This window comes from Gallus gallus, chromosome 1 (genome assembly GCF_016699485.2).
Source record: "Gallus gallus isolate bGalGal1 chromosome 1, bGalGal1.mat.broiler.GRCg7b, whole genome shotgun sequence".
Taxonomy (NCBI): Eukaryota; Metazoa; Chordata; class Aves; order Galliformes; family Phasianidae; genus Gallus; species Gallus gallus.
In genome coordinates this window covers 89,727,558-89,749,257 of record NC_052532.1, presented here as the reverse complement: position 1 = coordinate 89,749,257, position 21,700 = coordinate 89,727,558, and the positions used below count along the sequence as shown (strand labels likewise).

The 21,700-nt window shown below is 47.3% G+C and overlaps 2 protein-coding genes across 2 annotated transcripts; both read right to left on the bottom strand.

The window, feature by feature from the left end:
• Positions 1–9,487: 9,487 nt before the first annotated feature.
• Positions 9,488–14,179, bottom strand: LOC124417275 (inositol 1,4,5-trisphosphate receptor-interacting protein-like 1). Its single transcript, XM_046901724.1, has 2 exons — positions 12,548–14,179; positions 9,488–12,149 (listed from the first exon to the last, which is right to left on the bottom strand). The coding sequence occupies exons 1-2, from the start codon at positions 12,827–12,829 to the stop codon at positions 11,370–11,372; spliced, it is 1,062 nt and encodes a 353-aa protein (XP_046757680.1). The 5' UTR covers positions 12,830–14,179; the 3' UTR covers positions 9,488–11,369.
• Positions 14,180–14,242: 63 nt separating this feature from the next.
• Positions 14,243–17,258, bottom strand: LOC124417274 (inositol 1,4,5-trisphosphate receptor-interacting protein-like 1). Its single transcript, XM_046901715.1, has 2 exons — positions 15,935–17,258; positions 14,243–15,536 (listed from the first exon to the last, which is right to left on the bottom strand). The coding sequence occupies exons 1-2, from the start codon at positions 16,214–16,216 to the stop codon at positions 14,757–14,759; spliced, it is 1,062 nt and encodes a 353-aa protein (XP_046757671.1). The 5' UTR covers positions 16,217–17,258; the 3' UTR covers positions 14,243–14,756.
• Between the last annotated feature and the right edge of the window lie 4,442 nt (positions 17,259–21,700).

The window sequence follows — 21,700 nt, the reverse complement described above, 5'->3', positions numbered from 1 at the left end:
AAAGTCAAGGCAGACATGAAATGGGATAAAGTCCTGACCTTACATGGTGTGCAGTTAGGCTAGTGATACTGTTGAATGTTTTCTGAGTATGAAATTGATGAATAAATTTTCTACCCATGTACTACTAGCTGAAATGAGAGCAGAGGAATTACCTTGCCTTTAAGATGGGGATATATGATTGACGTCAAAATGCAAGTGAGGACACTTTCTTCTCAGGAACAGCAGTTTCACTGAGTATTGTAATGATGGTCTCATCCCAGACTCCTCCCAGATGTCAGTTTCTGGCAGGTTTTGAAAAATTGCTTCAAAATTGAAAACAGAGAATTAGCATCTGCAGTTAATTTTCTTTTTTGAAAATCTCTTAGTCATTTATATCAGTGAAACAAACAGCATACTTAAAATACAATTGAAGGAAATGAATGTCATTAAAGTTAGTATTATAATGGGAAGTTTACAGAAAAAAATAATACATTTTTATATGTTGAATGAAATAATATGCAAAAACAGTAGAAGTAAAATTTGAAGTTGAAGACATGTAGAATTCAGAAAGAAAGTACAAGGGGTAGCACTACTGAATTCTGCTGTCTGTGAAGTCATCTGCAAAACTAAGACAAAGATGCAATGTTTTTTTGCCTATCCAATAAATCCTGGAATGGTAAATGTGATCGCTTTACCCATTTACTGTTGAAATTAACCATATGAAAGAAACTTTCAGAGATGTTGTAACTATGTACATTCCTGGGATCTGGATATAGTCCTAACCTGGAAGGGCTCCCAACTGTATCATAAAAGGGGACATGCAGATACATTCACGGCATCACCTTCCCTTTCCTCTAAAAAGCTGTGAGGAAAAGAAAAAACAACAGTGGATGCTGTGTCTGGGTTGCAGACTGAGGACAGAAAATGCCTGCCTCTGTAAAGATGTTCTGTTTTATTTATAGGGTTTCCAGTGCTCTAATTTGAAATGCAGAACCCAGGATAGCTCTCAGACCTCCAGTTCCTCTGGCCACAAAAGAGGCTTCCATCAGGACAGAGTTTACAGAATTGTCCCTGGTGCCAGCTCCTGCTGGGGATCTCCAGCTCTGCTGTTGCTCGAGGAAAACTTAAAAATGTTCACATGAATTACTTTAATCAAGATAAGAACTAAAATCAAACTCCCATTTAAAAACCATTGACTGCTAATCTTGATTTATGAGCTTTGAAGGCTTTAATTCATAGTGCTATATATAAAGCAACCTGCCTGGTTTTTTTGGTTGTTTTTTTGTTTTGTTTTGTTTTGTTTTTCCCATTAATTCTTCTCCTGCAACAGCTTCCAACTTAAAAAGTGATAAGAAGTTCCTGGCTAGGAACCAGGGAAATTGAGTTTCTATCAGGAATGCTACATGTCAGTGAATGAGAACAGGGTTTATGACAATTACTGCAAAGAGGTGCCACATGATTACATAGTATCAATGGAAGAAATTGTTCCTGAACGTTTTGCCCTACAAAAAATATGATATGCAATTTTTTCTGTGAACTAAAAAATGGATCACATTAATTCATCTTTAAAAACCAACATACTGCATGAACAAACAACAATAAAAATAAATAAATAAATCCAACAAGTCCCATGCAAAATCAAACCTGGAGCTATCGAGATATCCAGATAATTTTGACAAGGTGTTAAAGTGCATGACTAAATTGACATGTTCAATTATTTTTTCTAGAGAAATCTTAAAACACGGTAGGAAATTGTTAGAAATTTGGTAGGTCTTTTCCATGAGTAGTACTGAATAGCGACCAAGCCACAGAGATACATTCAGCACTTCATATATACCTCCACCTTCTTTTGGGAACCAAAGAGGCCCCGTAAAAATGGAAGGTGCCACGAGGTACAACTGTGTCTGCTCTGCTGGATAGTCTTGATAAAACACTTCAAGTAGCTATGATGTTTATTTAGATTTGTTTCTATTATATGATTAACAGAGATTAGAAAAGTAAGCGCAAAGGAGGAAGGAAAAGAAGGAAGAAGGACAATGGGAGGACAAGAGATAAAGGATTATTCCTATATACAAATAAAATCCATAGAAATTGGAGTTTTTAAGGGATCTATTTGGGAAATGGCACATTTTTAATACTAGAAGAAAAGAATTTGATGAATTACTCAAGGAATTTTAACTACTGACTATTGATTCATTCCCTCTAAAGACCTCTCTAACAGTAGATGGGTGTTATATAGGAGCTGTGCATAACAGTGATAACTGTGTTACACGCTACACGTGTTAGACCTCTCACAACAGAATGCATTGCAAGAGGCACTAATTCATGAAGAGAATGGCAACCAGTGCATTTTGCTTCACTTCCTGCTCCATAATCAAACTACAATTTCCTATAATGTTTTCATTATCAGAAATTGCTCAATTAATTCTTTCAACTTTACAAACAAAGTGTGAATTCTTTCCTCAAGTATACACTTGTTGAGGTGTATCGATTAGTTCACATTAGTTGGATAAGTAAACAGCAGTGTTTCTGCTCTCCATCAGGCTGATACTTGTGAACTGTTGGCTCAAATTCTTGTTTATAAAACCAGAAATATGAATCATGAATACTCCAGCATACAAATTTGACATTTGCTTTGCACAGACATTCCCAACCAGTTTGATTTTTAAAATGGCACAGTTTCGTTGGATCTCTGGCAAGAATCAAAGCCACTGCGGTAAGCTTACAACATTTGACATTTTACCCTCTGGAATCAAAATGACAAATGGAAATCTTAACTTTTATTTTACAAAAATTATTTTCTTTTTACCTTTTACTTCAACTCAGAACTTAAGAAACCATTGAAAACCCCTGTGAGATTTAGAGCCTCAGGAGAAAGGGAAAAGTAGTCCAGCACTTGAATTTAAGTTTTATCTTCCACGTCACTTTTATACTCCCATCAGCCTAGCCAGCCCAGCAATGGGATGTCAACAAATAACCTCAGTGCTTGAGGAACACGATGTGGATTCACACAATGTCACCTGGTAAAGAGAACTGGAAAAATGGAATTCATTTCATAACCTCATATTTTTCTTTTATTGCCCCAAATTTTAATCTTTTACTTCACTGACATGGTATTCAGGAAAGAGAAGAAGGTAAGATACAGCTATTAACAAGGTAATAGAAGAAATTATTTTAAAATATTTCTATTGAAATTGATTTTCAAAAGTTATAGTTCTGGCTTCTCTTTTCACTTGGGCTGAAGCCTTTAGTAGCCATGTTTTCAAGCTCAATTTGAGCACAACCTAAGGATCAGCACTTTACCAACATCCATTCAAAACAAAACAAAGCAAAAAAAAAACCCTCAAAAATAGATCATTAAGTAATAACACAGCTCTAGAATCCAGAGCATTACCAATTTTTGAACCTGATGGCTGCAAACCAGAGCTGTCAAAAGCGAGAGAAAGATTCCAGTAAAGGAGTAGACAACAGTATTTATCAAGTGGTGGACAGTAAAATACAAAGTGAAGGAGTAAAGCACTCTTTCATCTACAGTTTAGCAAAATCCAGAATTGCCCCTAGTAAAAGTACTCTATCCTTCTCCCTAGTTTCTATTCAACTAGAGCAGCCTCCTTTTTGATGACGTGTTTCTGCAGATATCTGGCTGAATGGAGCAATCTCCTGAGGCTGATTAAAACTGTCCCATTTTTCCAAGTCAGTTTTAATCCTAGTTGTCTTCCCTAGCCTGGTCTAGGCTGCTCTTTCCCTCTGAGTTTCAAAAAAGCTGCAACAGACAGCTGTGAAGATGAGACTAAACTGTGCCAAACTAGTCTTGTCAGTGGTACACTGTTGTGACAGAGTGGGAAAGAGGCAATACCTTTTCCACCTTGCCAAAAACATGTACATTACTATCCTGCTCACACTATACAAGAATGCTCCACTGGACTGAATAAGACCTCACTCATAGAAGGTCCAAATTAGCCATAAATGCTACACAGAATTATTCCCAGCAAGTGCAAACAAACTCTTCACTGTTTGATTAAGGACAGGCATCAACCCGTTTTCCATGTTCTTTCTTTGCCACAGGTTTCTGGATATCTGTGTGCAAGACATTTCACCTTCTCCCTGGTAATCTTATTCTTCTGTAGGAAGATGGTAGGACATGAGTCTCTACTGAAAGTGCTTTGAGATTTTTAGATTGAAAATATGGTGCGAGTCAAATACTGGTGCTGCTCTATGTGCTCAAGCATGAAAATTTGGTATCCCACTTCCGTACAGTGAAAAAACAGGCATTAACAATATCAAGGCAGCAGATTGGATCCTGCTGTCCTTATGAATAAAATAGAAAATTCTCATCCTAAAATGCTAACAAGTGGGAATTGTCAATTCCTGATGTCTCTGGCAGGCACTGAAGCACAGCCTTATTTCTGAACATAAACCTCAGTTGGCTTCAACAGGACTTTAACACACAGTTAAGTGCATTGAAAAACTGAGCCCTGTCTTATCAGTAGAACAGGAAGTGTCAAAATGTCCTAAAAATGATTAAAATCACAGGATTATTTTTCAGCCAGAAACCAGCAAAATAGAGGATTTTCCCATAAGAAAGCCTTCTGCAGAAATGTTGCCCTCCTTTTTACAGAATGATGACCTTCCACACACACACACACACACACACACACACACACACACACCAGGATGTCTCTCAAATCTAGCTTGTGGTGTTGTCCAGTATTTACAAATTTCAAAACATGAAGCCAATACACAGAATGATAAATTAAGGGATTTCTCTTCTATGCAATATGATTTGTCATCATTGTGCTAGCATTGAAGAAATACTTTGGAGAAATCTATTTGGCTGGATTCATGATAATGATAGAAACCCTTTGAGTTACCTGACAAAGCCCATCTAAGAGTTCCCAGGTTCTGTTATTAATTGCTAGTTTCTACCTTTCTAAATCTCTAAGTGCCATACCACATATCTTTTTTCATAGCACACAAAGAAATTGAAATATATATTTTTTAGTTTAATATTTTTACTGTAGGCACTGTAGCAATCAATACCAGTGTCCCATTCCTCTTAAAAACACATATAAGATACCATAGTGCAGTGTATAACCCCTTAGTCTCCTACTGGTTTGTCAAGCAGAAAACATGTGAGAACAATGCCGCAGTTAGAAGTGCTGGAACAAAGGAAACTGAATCCAAGTAATCTATTAAAACAATCTACTACCTTCCAAATTCATAATCTAAGAAAATCGGTAAACCACTGCTTGCTAATTTGAAATACAGGGAATCCAAACATAATTTTAGAGACATAAACATAGAAATCCCTTTTTATCAAAGGTATCCTAAGCCAAGTTAGAGATTTTTCACCAAAATACAAGTTATTCCCTGAGCTACTGAGCTACACACAAGGACATGGAAGGCCAAAGGGGAACCAAAAAACCGACATACTGATTTCTTTATGCCAATACTTCAGGTGGCATTTGAAAAACGAATTATTGAGAACACAAACAACAGTCAAATACTAGTTATTTTCCAACAGCAACAGGTACAAGAAGGCTTGAGGAGAGTATGCATCATGGACAAGGCTTAAATTAGGTACTTAAAAACAGTGGCTTAATTTAGGTCATTTATCATTCTCCTCAAAGCTCCATTTGTACAATTGAGTTCTGAAGTCCTTTGTTTGCTATTAGATTGTCACAGCTGCTCTAGGATCACTGAAAGATGTTTCACAGACAAAAGGAGTCCATCTAATTTCCACAGAAATGCAGTAACTGCAAGTCCCTCTCTGGCCATGGAGGTGGATTTGGTCACACAGGTGTCACCATGCTTGGTCACCCACGGGCAGTCTGTGTGGAGTAAGTGCCAGTGGTGGCAAACCCCAAACTAATTCCACTCCTGGGACCCTTACAATGAAAGCTGGAGGGCTGCAGGCCCTGAATTTTCAGCTGCCATTTCCTTTTGAATCAAGTGGGTAAGAAATCAGCTTAGATAATTATTGAGCAGTCTCAGCTGTCTGCTATGGACTAAAAATAAGACTTGGCAGTGTTAGAATTGTTCCCCATGCGGCACTTGTGCAAACTGCAGACTCATCTCACAAGCTAACAAACCATTCCTCTGAGACAGGAAACACTGCTCATCAGCCTGCGGCTCTTCCATCTACACAGCAATGTGCTGTTGCGCAAACCTGTAAGAAGTGAAAACAGAACACAATGAAGAAATTATTTTACTCTTCCAGTGACTAAATAACACTGCTGAGAATTTGCCTCTTCCATGTGATGTTTTAGTAGCATTGAAAATCCTTAGGCAAAAGAACCTGCCTGTAAAGTGTTGTCTGTAATTTTGGAGGGTGGAGAAATGGTCATTTTGCTTAGAAGACGTTAAAGGCAAGGGGAGCAGTACATGCTTAAAACAAGCAAATGCAACATAGGTCAAACAGCTCTTGTAAAACCACTCATTAATGGGAATTCTAGACTGTGAGGCACCTAAAATTAGTTAAGTGCAAAATTAGCTCAGAACTGACAGATCAGCTCCATCTTGCACGACATCTATTTAGTTCCAATAAGCACTGGGACAGAGACATTTAGCAGATATTACAGTTCTCTATTTAGAAGGAACTAGGATGACATAATCATATCCTTTGAAGGCGATGAAGTACTTTCTAGTCCATTAGTAACTGAGAGCGATGTCATTAGACAATATCCAGTAGGGAATTAGACATTTTAAAAAGTTTTACTCCAGGACTGATGATAACTTTCACTCAAAATCCTAGAAGCTTTATCTGAGGTGATCTCTGGCTTACTACTATTTATAAAAATTGAATAAAAACAGGGGTATTTCAAGGAAAAGAAGTGAGTCTCAGAAAGACTCACAAGGTAATACAGATAATAGTAAGCCAGATAAATCAATTCAAGACAAAACAATGGAAAATGTAACAAGAGTTTGAACTGAGGATTTGAACTAACGAAGTCATGTTTTTAAAGAATATTATCTTGTGAAAAACAAGTGGTGCCCAATAATCACAATGTCATCTTTAATAAAATAACAAGTTTGGTCACTAAAAGTAACTGATCTGTAAAAATCAGGCTTTTGTTACATTTCTGACCTTGCACTGCACAACTCCCAATTAAAAGCGCATAGCAACAAAGCACATGTTAAATGGATTCAAACCTGTCTACTTTCTCAAGTGCCAAAAAGAACATCAGCAATTAATCACTCCTGAACAGCTTGGGAATTTTTAGGACTTGTTTCTAGGCTGAATCTATTAAACTTGATTACCAATGGATTGGTTTAAACGTGATCACCAGTGATAACATTTGTAGATTATACCACACGTGGTGATCTGCACTCTTGACAAAGTCCTTTGAGAGTAAAGAAAAGGCTTAAAATATGTTGAAAACAGAGAAAGTTTTGAGAGACATGAAATTACTGTAGAGTTATTGGAAGTACCAGATTGCAAGGCAATTAAAGAGATCAACATGCTTATCTCTGCTAAAACTTAAAAGTAGACAATTAAAGAAACTTAACATTAAGGATTATTTAATCCAGTTAACAATGACATAAAAGAAACAATATCTGGCAATTAAAACAAATACAAAGCAACTAGATCCATGTACTTGAAAGTATATCATGTTAAATATCAGAATAGACCACCGAGAGAAACAGTGCGATAACCTCAAGTCACAAGTTCATACCTCTCTGGAAATTATGCTTCAGGACAACACAAGTTGCTAGGCTCAGCATGCAATTAACTGTGTTAAGCGTAATGGCCTGTGGCAAACAGGAGTTCAATCAAATTGATGTAGTAGTCCCTTCTGGATTAGAACTCTGGGAATTTAAATTTGAACCTGAAAAATGTTAGGAAGAATAAAACACCCTCCAAAACTACTTAAAACAGACTCACCTAATATCCTCACCACCAATGCATACTATAATCTGCCACTTGAAATTATTAACATCTCTAGAGTTCAGTTTGTTAAATAAGGGGGAAGAAGCACTGGCTGTGTGCCTAGAAACCCTCAGCTCTTCACAACAGCATCTCAGGCAATAATGCTTTTAGTTGCCACAGACTTTAACTATAGCCTGTTCTTTAACCCCACTTTCCAGAGTTAAATAAGGATGACGTTGATATTCAACAGAAAATTTGAATTTCCAGTCAGTACGATCTCTTAAAATAGCTGTCAGTTGTGGGTGAAGCAAGGAATTTATCCGGATCCTTATGAAGTCTTAAAACAATCATGAAAATCATTTCCTCTGCTTTCTAAACCCTCAAGGAACACTTTTGTGAAAAGCATTTCCATATGGTGGTAGGTACAGGAGAAGACTCACTTGGCCCAACACTCCTCCTCTAACACAGATAGTATAAAGGCCCAAGATTATCATTATTAGATCTTGAAGATTAAGGTGTGCCAAGGTACTGCTTTTCCACTTTACGCTAGATACTCCCACTTCAGGAAGTTCCCCAAGAATGGCCAGAAAAACAATATATTATTCATTAAGAATGAAGGTTTTCAACTCTTTTTGGTTGAGTGCTCATTGAAAAAAGAAAAAGTTATTAAGAAGAGGAGTTTTCATTCTTCAGAGATGTGCATAGAAAATCCAAATTTATCTGCAGCAGGAAGGGAGAAAAGAAAGAAAGTACTTCAATTAACATAATGCTGTGAGGTAGAGGTATAGAGGCTTTGACCCATCCAACATAAGACAAGAGTCACCTCCTGGTCACCCTATACATTTATAATAGCTCATCTAATCTGCATAGACACTAAATTCAGTAATAGATGAGGACTTCAAGGAATACGGTTCAGCATATACGATATTTTTAAACTGAATACACAATTTATCAATGTCTCTAAATCAACAAAGCAAAATCAGAAAATTGTATAAAATAAAAATCACAGTAAAATTAGGATTTTCTTTTTAGATGAAAATGTGCCCTAGTTTCCAAAATGCTGTTACTGATCTCACCTAAAACATTAGCCTTTGAACAGTAGTATCAGACTGAACATTTCAAACTGAAAATTGATGAAGAGTGATATCATTCAAAGACTTACATGTAGTATGAATCCATTTATGAGTGATGGAGAAAATGATGAAATTTTCCTTCCTCATTTACTCAATCTCCAAATCCTATTCATTTCACAGCAGGGATAAAACCTTGGCTCTGCACAAATCATTTTGCATCCTGACATCAATCTAGTTAGGGTCAGCATGTTCAGCACTTCATCAGGTGCTTTGTGTTGAGGATACCCGGGCAGGTGGGAAGAAAATCAGATTTTCTAACAGCCAGGTGGGTGATTTTGGCTTAGTTGGAATCCAGAATGGCAACAGGAGGAGGTCTGCAGCAGCCCCGGAAGCATAGGTTGGTGAGATTAACCATATTTCAAAGGGGCCAAAATAATGTAGGAGTTTTAGACTCTGTATTTAGATAAGAATTACTGCCTCTTAACGCCTCTAATTCTGTGCTCTTAGGTGGCTGGGAAGGGGGATCAAAATAAAAGAAGAAAAACACAACCCTCCACCTCTCTAAGTCTCTAGGTAGTCTACCTAGACTTCAGCACGGTCTTCCACAGTATCCTCCCGGGGAGAATTTTGTTTGCATCGGACATTTTTTAATAGATTGCTTCTGTTTATTCATGCATCACCGGAAGTGTTACTAAAAGAGAAAGATATGCTATTAAATCAAAAGCAAACAAAATCTTGTGCTTGTGTGGTGTTGTCAGAGCCGAGGTTCCTTTAATCCGTATTTTGGAAGGTGTGCTTCACAGCATTCAATTGGCTTGGCTGAGTAACGAGACCCGGATCCGCGCTGGCAGCATGTGCTACCTGAACATCTTATGTGTACCCGAGGGCTCCAGCAGAAACAATGCAGGTTAGGGCTAAAAAAACAATTGGAAGGAATCTATAAAAGGAAACTGATCGCCAGCCATGATTCAAAGATGCATGATCAGACACCTGGGCTCCCCAAAGAAATTATAAAAGCACCCCCTCAGTTTGTCCAGATCTCTCTGCAAGGCCTGCGCACCCTCAGGGAATCAACAGTTCCTCCCGGCTCAGTGTCATTCACAGAGTTGTCTCCTATACTTTCAATTCCTGTATCCAACCAAGTGCGGAAAACGTGAAAGACAACTGGCCCTGAAATGGAGTCCTATGGAGCTCCTTGCAGTTCCACGGGATGAACCCGTGCGGGTCTCGTAGACTTGCATGCATCCAGCTGCAGCAGCAAACCCTACACACGTTTGGGGTTGTCCGGGGGTTTATTCTTATCACAGTCACAGTCCTCCAACTCATGTCTCTGGGTTTCCCAGAGCTCATCATCCACGTTGAAGACAGTGGTGAGGAAGGCATTCAATGTCTCTGCAGCCATTTCTGCTCCACATGGTGGAGCAGGCTGTCCCCCTGCAGCCCGTGGGCACTGCGCAGGGCAGACCTCCACGCACAGCCAGGAAGGAGCCCACGGTGCAGCAGTGGACGAGGCCTGGAGGAGGCCAAAGCACATGGAGCAGCCCTGGGCTGGAGCTGCAGCCCACGGAGAGCAGCCCGCAGTGGGGGCGGAGGCCAGGGGGAGCTGCCAGCCACGGGGACCTGGGTGGAGCAGTGCCTGACAGATACACCTCACGGTTCAAAGCCGTGCTGGGGCAGGGCTTGGAGCGCTGCAGCCTGTGGGAAGCTCAGACAGGATCAGTTCTGGATTCAGCAGCATCCTTCATGGGGGAAGACAGTGGCCACGGAGGAGCAGCAGAGACGAAACATTAAGGACTGACCACAGCCCCATCCCCTGTCCCTCCTGCTCATCTTGCGGGGAGGTGGTTGAAGTTTCAGGCGTAAAGTTGAGCCTTGAGAGTAGAGGTTGTAGGAGAAAAGTGGGTTTTTTTTAGATTTGCTTTGTTTTCACTGTTCAACCCTGTCATTAACTGGCAATAAATTGACTTTGTCTTCCAAAAGCTGGGATGGTAGCTGGTGAGAGATGTCCCTGTCCCTGTCTCAACCCACAAGCTGTTTGATCATATTTTCTCCCTGCTTGCTGAGGTACCAGATCTCCCTTCCCTGATGCTGACACAGCCATCTGCCTTACGCCAAGCACAGAGGAAGGTCCGGCGGCTTGAATAAGACACGGCGATGCTCTGTGATGATGCAGGAACTGGGATAATTGAGTTTTCAGCAGGTCCCCTCATAGTGGGTTTACCTGCGTAGGCAGAAGAGCTTAAGTCCTGCATGGTACAGGTCAGTGCCACGCTTTTGTGTGCTCCTCTCTTCTCACAGCACATCCCTACGTGCTCAGCATCGGTGCTCAGCGGGAAGAACGAGAGGAGCGCTGGTATGGTTAATACTACTATTAGTTTTATTTAAGAGAGAGAAGGACATACTTGGAAAGACAGAAACAGAGAAGAAGACGGAAGCATAGTCTGAGCCTAGTCAAAGCTCAGGAACGTGCCCGATTCATCAAGCTGCACCCCAAGAGTCATCTCGATGGTGAAGGTGCTCTTGGAGGGGGGGGTCAGCTTGATCTTGCAGGAGTGGTCGGAGGGCACCAGCTCCAGGCCCCAGTCACGCGACTGAGGCAGACATTTCCAGGCTGCTTTCACCCGCTGCTGGAACCAGCGCGTGGTTTTCTGCACGTCCAGGTAGGAGGCCCTGCACAAGGTGTTGAGGAGGCTGGCTTCCTGGTTTTCTCTCAGCTCCCTCCGAGTGTGGTGGAGAAAGCAGAGCATGTCCCCCAGCAGCCGCTCCCTCGCACACATGCACTCCAGCTCCACACGCAGACAGGACTTCCTTTTTGATGCCCCCTTTGGGTTGCCCAGCTCCACACGGAAGGCGTGCCCAGGGGGAGCTCTCATGGGCACGAGCAGGCGGTAGATGACGTTGTCTTCCTGGGCACTCCATCCTTCACAGACGCAGGCCACCCCGATGGCCGGCTGCAGCCGGGGCACGAAGCTGTGGCACGTTTTTCCTCGGCAGGCACGAAGAAGGTCGTCCACCAGCTCCTCCACCAGCTGGCACTTGCCGGCCGCGTGTGGCGCTGGCCACTGGGTGCTGTCGGCCCAAACTCTGCCTACGTCGCGTGTCTCGTCCAAGTCACTGTCCTCTTCCTCTTCCTCTTCCTCGTCCTCCTCCTCCTCCTCCTCCTCCTCCTCCTCGCTGCTGGAACTTTGCTGGTCGCTGTCGCCAGCGGCCAGCGTACGTTGCGCTATCTTGAGGAAGAGGAGCGTAAGGAAGACGGCAAGGGTTGCAACACAGACCCCAAACTTGCTTCTGCTCTCTGGCAAGTAGTTGGTTTTCCTGACGCAGCACAGGAAGCCAAAGAACAGGATAAGGACTCCGGGCAAGACCCAGAGCCGCCACTGCAGCAGGGCATCAAGGAGCAGGGCTCCCTTGGCCTCCCAGCTCGGCCCCTGGCTCCCCTGCTCCGTGCCGTGCAGTGGCTGAGCCATGTCCGGACTCGGCTGCTCCGTATACAGCTGAATGTGCTCATGCACATCGCCATTTACGAGCAGAATTACCAAAGGGACGATTCCGATCAACGCCAGGGTGATGAAGACCACCCGAGCCACCCGAGCCATAGCCGCTAGCAGGTGCGTACCGCACTCACCGAAGGCCTAGGCCAAAGTGCCGCAGCGCTGCCTCTACTCTGACAGCCTCCTGACAACGCCCCGCCCCCCCGCTGTGACGCGTCTGCTGCTGTCACAAGCACAGCCGCATCACTGCACTCCTCCACTCTCCTCTCTCCTGTCTCTTCCCTGACCTCGGTACCAGGGAAAGTTACGGAGCAAATCATCTCCGTACACATCACACGGCACGTGCATGACATCCAGGGGATCGGGCCCGGCCAGCACGGGCTCATGAAAGGCAGGTTGTGCTTGCCCAACATCATCTCCTTCTATGACCGTGTGACCGGATGGGTAGATGAGGGAAAGGCTGCTGAGGTAGTCTACCTAGACTTCAGCACGGTCTTCCACAGTATCCTCCCGGGGAGAATTTTGTTTGCATCGGACATTTTTTAATAGATTGCTTCTGTTTATTCATGCATCACCGGAAGTGTTACTAAAAGAGAAAGATATGCTATTAAATCAAAAGCAAACAAAATCTTGTGCTTGTGTGGTGTTGTCAGAGCCGAGGTTCCTTTAATCCGTATTTTGGAAGGTGTGCTTCACAGCATTCAATTGGCTTGGCTGAGTAACGAGACCCGGATCCGCGCTGGCAGCATGTGCTACCTGAACATCTTATGTGTACCCGAGGGCTCCAGCAGAAACAATGCAGGTTAGGGCTAAAAAAACAATTGGAAGGAATCTATAAAAGGAAACTGATCGCCAGCCATGATTCAAAGATGCATGATCAGACACCTGGGCTCCCCAAAGAAATTATAAAAGCACCCCCTCAGTTTGTCCAGATCTCTCTGCAAGGCCTGCGCACCCTCAGGGAATCAACAGTTCCTCCCGGCTCAGTGTCATTCACAGAGTTGTCTCCTATACTTTCAATTCCTGTATCCAACCAAGTGCGGAAAACGTGAAAGACAACTGGCCCTGAAATGGAGTCCTATGGAGCTCCTTGCAGTTCCACGGGATGAACCCGTGCGGGTCTCGTAGACTTGCATGCATCCAGCTGCAGCAGCAAACCCTACACACGTTTGGGGTTGTCCGGGGGTTTATTCTTATCACAGTCACAGTCCTCCAACTCATGTCTCTGGGTTTCCCAGAGCTCATCATCCACGTTGAAGACAGTGGTGAGGAAGGCATTCAATGTCTCTGCAGCCATTTCTGCTCCACATGGTGGAGCAGGCTGTCCCCCTGCAGCCCGTGGGCACTGCGCAGGGCAGACCTCCACGCACAGCCAGGAAGGAGCCCACGGTGCAGCAGTGGACGAGGCCTGGAGGAGGCCAAAGCACATGGAGCAGCCCTGGGCTGGAGCTGCAGCCCACGGAGAGCAGCCCGCAGTGGGGGCGGAGGCCAGGGGGAGCTGCCAGCCACGGGGACCTGGGTGGAGCAGTGCCTGACAGATACACCTCACGGTTCAAAGCCGTGCTGGGGCAGGGCTTGGAGCGCTGCAGCCTGTGGGAAGCTCAGACAGGATCAGTTCTGGATTCAGCAGCATCCTTCATGGGGGAAGACAGTGGCCACGGAGGAGCAGCAGAGACGAAACATTAAGGACTGACCACAGCCCCATCCCCTGTCCCTCCTGCTCATCTTGCGGGGAGGTGGTTGAAGTTTCAGGCGTAAAGTTGAGCCTTGAGAGTAGAGGTTGTAGGAGAAAAGTGGGTTTTTTTTTAGATTTGCTTTGTTTTCACTGTTCAACCCTGTCATTAACTGGCAATAAATTGACTTTGTCTTCCAAAAGCTGGGATGGTAGCTGGTGAGAGATGTCCCTGTCCCTGTCTCAACCCACAAGCTGTTTGATCATATTTTCTCCCTGCTTGCTGAGGTACCAGATCTCCCTTCCCTGATGCTGACACAGCCATCTGCCTTACGCCAAGCACAGAGGAAGGTCCGGCGGCTTGAATAAGACACGGCGATGCTCTGTGATGATGCAGGAACTGGGATAATTGAGTTTTCAGCAGGTCCCCTCATAGTGGGTTTACCTGCGTAGGCAGAAGAGCTTAAGTCCTGCATGGTACAGGTCAGTGCCACGCTTTTGTGTGCTCCTCTCTTCTCACAGCACATCCCTACGTGCTCAGCATCGGTGCTCAGCGGGAAGAACGAGAGGAGCGCTGGTATGGTTAATACTACTATTAGTTTTATTTAAGAGAGAGAAGGACATACTTGGAAAGACAGAAACAGAGAAGAAGACGGAAGCATAGTCTGAGCCTAGTCAAAGCTCAGGAACGTGCCCGATTCATCAAGCTGCACCCCAAGAGTCATCTCGATGGTGAAGGTGCTCTTGGAGGGGGGGGTCAGCTTGATCTTGCAGGAGTGGTCGGAGGGCACCAGCTCCAGGCCCCAGTCACGCGACTGAGGCAGACATTTCCAGGCTGCTTTCACCCGCTGCTGGAACCAGCGCGTGGTTTTCTGCACGTCCAGGTAGGAGGCCCTGCACAAGGTGTTGAGGAGGCTGGCTTCCTGGTTTTCTCTCAGCTCCCTCCGAGTGTGGTGGAGAAAGCAGAGCATGTCCCCCAGCAGCCGCTCCCTCGCACACATGCACTCCAGCTCCACACGCAGACAGGACTTCCTTTTTGATGCCCCCTTTGGGTTGCCCAGCTCCACACGGAAGGCGTGCCCAGGGGGAGCTCTCATGGGCACGAGCAGGCGGTAGATGACGTTGTCTTCCTGGGCACTCCATCCTTCACAGACGCAGGCCACCCCGATGGCCGGCTGCAGCCGGGGCACGAAGCTGTGGCACGTTTTTCCTCGGCAGGCACGAAGAAGGTCGTCCACCAGCTCCTCCACCAGCTGGCACTTGCCGGCCGCGTGTGGCGCTGGCCACTGGGTGCTGTCGGCCCAAACTCTGCCTACGTCGCGTGTCTCGTCCAAGTCACTGTCCTCTTCCTCTTCCTCTTCCTCGTCCTCCTCCTCCTCCTCCTCCTCCTCCTCCTCGCTGCTGGAACTTTGCTGGTCGCTGTCGCCAGCGGCCAGCGTACGTTGCGCTATCTTGAGGAAGAGGAGCGTAAGGAAGACGGCAAGGGTTGCAACACAGACCCCAAACTTGCTTCTGCTCTCTGGCAAGTAGTTGGTTTTCCTGACGCAGCACAGGAAGCCAAAGAACAGGATAAGGACTCCGGGCAAGACCCAGAGCCGCCACTGCAGCAGGGCATCAAGGAGCAGGGCTCCCTTGGCCTCCCAGCTCGGCCCCTGGCTCCCCTGCTCCGTGCCGTGCAGTGGCTGAGCCATGTCCGGACTCGGCTGCTCCGTATACAGCTGAATGTGCTCATGCACATCGCCATTTACGAGCAGAATTACCAAAGGGACGATTCCGATCAACGCCAGGGTGATGAAGACCACCCGAGCCACCCGAGCCATAGCCGCTAGCAGGTGCGTACCGCACTCACCGAAGGCCTAGGCCAAAGTGCCGCAGCGCTGCCTCTACTCTGACAGCCTCCTGACAACGCCCCGCCCCCCCGCTGTGACGCGTCTGCTGCTGTCACAAGCACAGCCGCATCACTGCACTCCTCCACTCTCCTCTCTCCTGTCTCTTCCCTGACCTCGGTACCAGGGAAAGTTACGGAGCAAATCATCTCCGTACACATCACACGGCACGTGCATGACATCCAGGGGATCGGGCCCGGCCAGCACGGGCTCATGAAAGGCAGGTTGTGCTTGCCCAACATCATCTCCTTCTATGACCGTGTGACCGGATGGGTAGATGAGGGAAAGGCTGCTGAGGTAGTCTACCTAGACTTCAGCACGGTCTTCCACAGTATCCTCCCGGGGAGAATTTTGTTTGCATCGGACATTTTTTAATAGATTGCTTCTGTTTATTCATGCATCACCGGAAGTGTTACTAAAAGAGAAAGATATGCTATTAAATCAAAAGCAAACAAAATCTTGTGCTTGTGTGGTGTTGTCAGAGCCGAGGTTCCTTTAATCCGTATTTTGGAAGGTGTGCTTCACAGCATTCAATTGGCTTGGCTGAGTAACGAGACCCGGATCCGCGCTGGCAGCATGTGCTACCTGAACATCTTATGTGTACCCGAGGGCTCCAGCAGAAACAATGCAGGTTAGGGCTAAAAAAAACAATTGGAAGGAATCTATAAAAGGAAACTGATCGCCAGCCATGATTCAAAGATGCATGATCAGACACCTGGGCTCCCCAAAGAAATTATAAAAGCACCCCCTCAGTTTGTCCAGATCTCTCTGCAAGGCCTGCGCACCCTCAGGGAATCAACAGTTCCTCCCGGCTCAGTGTCATTCACAGAGTTGTCTCCTATACTTTCAATTCCTGTATCCAACCAAGTGCGGAAAACGTGAAAGACAACTGGCCCTGAAATGGAGTCCTATGGAGCTCCTTGCAGTTCCACGGGATGAACCCGTGCGGGTCTCGTAGACTTGCATGCATCCAGCTGCAGCAGCAAACCCTACACACGTTTGGGGTTGTCCGGGGGTTTATTCTTATCACAGTCACAGTCCTCCAACTCATGTCTCTGGGTTTCCCAGAGCTCATCATCCACGTTGAAGACAGTGGTGAGGAAGGCATTCAATGTCTCTGCAGCCATTTCTGCTCCACATGGTGGAGCAGGCTGTCCCCCTGCAGCCCGTGGGCACTGCGCAGGGCAGACCTCCACGCACAGCCAGGAAGGAGCCCACGGTGCAGCAGTGGACGAGGCCTGGAGGAGGCCAAAGCACATGGAGCAGCCCTGGGCTGGAGCTGCAGCCCATGGAGAGCAGCCCGCAGTGGGGGCGGAGGCCAGGGGGAGCTGCCAGCCACGGGGACCTGGGTGGAGCAGTGCCTGACAGATACACCTCACGGTTCAAAGCCGTGCTGGGGCAGGGCTTGGAGCGCTGCAGCCTGTGGGAAGCTCAGACAGGATCAGTTCTGGATTCAGCAGCATCCTTCATGGGGGAAGACAGTGGCCACGGAGGAGCAGCAGAGACGAAACATTAAGGACTGACCACAGCCCCATCCCCTGTCCCTCCTGCTCATCTTGCGGGGAGGTGGTTGAAGTTTCAGGCGTAAAGTTGAGCCTTGAGAGTAGAGGTTGTAGGAGAAAAGTGGGTTTTTTTTAGATTTGCTTTGTTTTCACTGTTCAACCCTGTCATTAACTGGCAATAAATTGACTTTGTCTTCCAAAAGCTGGGATGGTAGCTGGTGAGAGATGTCCCTGTCCCTGTCTCAACCCACAAGCTGTTTGATCATATTTTCTCCCTGCTTGCTGAGGTACCAGATCTCCCTTCCCTGATGCTGACACAGCCATCTGCCTTACGCCAAGCACAGAGGAAGGTCCGGCGGCTTGAATAAGACACGGCGATGCTCTGTGATGATGCAGGAACTGGGATAATTGAGTTTTCAGCAGGTCCCCTCATAGTGGGTTTACCTGCGTAGGCAGAAGAGCTTAAGTCCTGCATGGTACAGGTCAGTGCCACGCTTTTGTGTGCTCCTCTCTTCTCACAGCACATCCCTACGTGCTCAGCATCGGTGCTCAGCGGGAAGAACGAGAGGAGCGCTGGTATGGTTAATACTACTATTAGTTTTATTTAAGAGAGAGAAGGACATACTTGGAAAGACAGAAACAGAGAAGAAGACGGAAGCATAGTCTGAGCCTAGTCAAAGCTCAGGAACGTGCCCGATTCATCAAGCTGCACCCCAAGAGTCATCTCGATGGTGAAGGTGCTCTTGGAGGGGGGGGTCAGCTTGATCTTGCAGGAGTGGTCGGAGGGCACCAGCTCCAGGCCCCAGTCACGCGACTGAGGCAGACATTTCCAGGCTGCTTTCACCCGCTGCTGGAACCAGCGCGTGGTTTTCTGCACGTCCAGGTAGGAGGCCCTGCACAAGGTGTTGAGGAGGCTGGCTTCCTGGTTTTCTCTCAGCTCCCTCCGAGTGTGGTGGAGAAAGCAGAGCATGTCCCCCAGCAGCCGCTCCCTCGCACACATGCACTCCAGCTCCACACGCAGACAGGACTTCCTTTTTGATGCCCCCTTTGGGTTGCCCAGCTCCACACGGAAGGCGTGCCCAGGGGGAGCTCTCATGGGCACGAGCAGGCGGTAGATGACGTTGTCTTCCTGGGCACTCCATCCTTCACAGACGCAGGCCACCCCGATGGCCGGCTGCAGCCGGGGCACGAAGCTGTGGCACGTTTTTCCTCGGCAGGCACGAAGAAGGTCGTCCACCAGCTCCTCCACCAGCTGGCACTTGCCGGCCGCGTGTGGCGCTGGCCACTGGGTGCTGTCGGCCCAAACTCTGCCTACGTCGCGTGTCTCGTCCAAGTCACTGTCCTCTTCCTCTTCCTCTTCCTCGTCCTCCTCCTCGTCCTCCTCCTCCTCCTCCTCGCTGCTGGAACTTTGCTGGTCGCTGTCGCCAGCGGCCAGCGTACGTTGCGCTATCTTGAGGAAGAGGAGCGTAAGGAAGACGGCAAGGGTTGCAACACAGACCCCAAACTTGCTTCTGCTCTCTGGCAAGTAGTTGGTTTTCCTGACGCAGCACAGGAAGCCAAAGAACAGGATAAGGACTCCGGGCAAGACCCAGAGCCGCCACTGCAGCAGGGCATCAAGGAGCAGGGCTCCCTTGGCCTCCCAGCTCGGCCCCTGGCTCCCCTGCTCCGTGCCGTGCAGTGGCTGAGCCATGTCCGGACTCGGCTGCTCCGTATACAGCTGAATGTGCTCATGCACATCGCCATTTACGAGCAGAATTACCAAAGGGACGATTCCGATCAACGCCAGGGTGATGAAGACCACCCGAGCCACCCGAGCCATAGCCGCTAGCAGGTGCGTACCGCACTCACCGAAGGCCTAGGCCAAAGTGCCGCAGCGCTGCCTCTACTCTGACAGCCTCCTGACAACGCCCCGCCCCCCCGCTGTGACGCGTCTGCTGCTGTCACAAGCACAGCCGCATCACTGCACTCCTCCACTCTCCTCTCTCCTGTCTCTTCCCTGACCTCGGTACCAGGGAAAGTTACGGAGCAAATCATCTCCGTACACATCACACGGCACGTGCATGACATCCAGGGGATCGGGCCCGGCCAGCACGGGCTCATGAAAGGCAGGTTGTGCTTGCCCAACATCATCTCCTTCTATGACCGTGTGACCGGATGGGTAGATGAGGGAAAGGCTGCTGAGGTAGTCTACCTAGACTTCAGCACGGTCTTCCACAGTATCCTCCCGGGGAGAATTTTGTTTGCATCGGACATTTTTTAATAGATTGCTTCTGTTTATTCATGCATCACCGGAAGTGTTACTAAAAGAGAAAGATATGCTATTAAATCAAAAGCAAACAAAATCTTGTGCTTGTGTGGTGTTGTCAGAGCCGAGGTTCCTTTAATCCGTATTTTGGAAGGTGTGCTTCACAGCATTCAATTGGCTTGGCTGAGTAACGAGACCCGGATCCGCGCTGGCAGCATGTGCTACCTGAACATCTTATGTGTACCCGAGGGCTCCAGCAGAAACAATGCAGGTTAGGGCTAAAAAAACAATTGGAAGGAATCTATAAAAGGAAACTGATCGCCAGCCATGATTCAAAGATGCATGATCAGACACCTGAGCTCCCCAAAGAAATTATAAAAGCACCCCCTCAGTTTGTCCAGATCTCTCTGCAAGGCCTGCGCACCCTCAGGGAATCAACAGTTCCTCCCGGCTCAGTGTCATTCACAGAGTTGTCTCCTATACTTTCAATTCCTGTATCCAACCAAGTGCGGAAAACGTGAAAGACAACTGGCCCTGAAATGGAGTCCTATGGAGCTCCTTGCAGTTCCACGGGATGAACCCGTGCGGGTCTCGTAGACTTGCATGCATCCAGCTGCAGCAGCAAACCCTACACACGTTTGGGGTTGTCCGGGGGTTTATTCTTATCACAGTCACAGTCCTCCAACTCATGTCTCTGGGTTTCCCAGAGCTCATCATCCACGTTGAAGACAGTGGTGAGGAAGGCATTCAATGTCTCTGCAGCCATTTCTGCTCCACATGGTGGAGCAGGCTGTCCCCCTGCAGCCCGTGGGCACTGCGCAGGGCAGACCTCCACGCACAGCCAGGAAGGAGCCCACGGTGCAGCAGTGGACGAGGCCTGGAGGAGGCCAAAGCACATGGAGCAGCCCTGGGCTGGAGCTGCAGCCCACGGAGAGCAGCCCGCAGTGGGGGCGGAGGCCAGGGGGAGCTGCCAGCCACGGGGACCTGGGTGGAGCAGTGCCTGACAGATACACCTCACGGTTCAAAGCCGTGCTGGGGCAGGGCTTGGAGCGCTGCAGCCTGTGGGAAGCTCAGACAGGATCAGTTCTGGATTCAGCAGCATCCTTCATGGGGGAAGACAGTGGCCACGGAGGAGCAGCAGAGACGAAACATTAAGGACTGACCACAGCCCCATCCCCTGTCCCTCCTGCTCATCTTGCGGGGAGGTGGTTGAAGTTTCAGGCGTAAAGTTGAGCCTTGAGAGTAGAGGTTGTAGGAGAAAAGTGGGTTTTTTTAGATTTGCTTTGTTTTCACTGTTCAACCCTGTCATTAACTGGCAATAAATTGACTTTGTCTTCCAAAAGCTGGGATGGTAGCTGGTGAGAGATGTCCCTGTCCCTGTCTCAACCCACAAGCTGTTTGATCATATTTTCTCCCTGCTTGCTGAGGTACCAGATCTCCCTTCCCTGATGCTGACACAGCCATCTGCCTTACGCCAAGCACAGAGGAAGGTCCGGCGGCTTGAATAAGACACGGCGATGCTCTGTGATGATGCAGGAACTGGGATAATTGAGTTTTCAGCAGGTCCCCTCATAGTGGGTTTACCTGCGTAGGCAGAAGAGCTTAAGTCCTGCATGGTACAGGTCAGTGCCACGCTTTTGTGTGCTCCTCTCTTCTCACAGCACATCCCTACGTGCTCAGCATCGGTGCTCAGCGGGAAGAACGAGAGGAGCGCTGGTATGGTTAATACTACTATTAGTTTTATTTAAGAGAGAGAAGGACATACTTGGAAAGACAGAAACAGAGAAGAAGACGGAAGCATAGTCTGAGCCTAGTCAAAGCTCAGGAACGTGCCCGATTCATCAAGCTGCACCCCAAGAGTCATCTCGATGGTGAAGGTGCTCTTGGAGGGGGGGGTCAGCTTGATCTTGCAGGAGTGGTCGGAGGGCACCAGCTCCAGGCCCCAGTCACGCGACTGAGGCAGACATTTCCAGGCTGCTTTC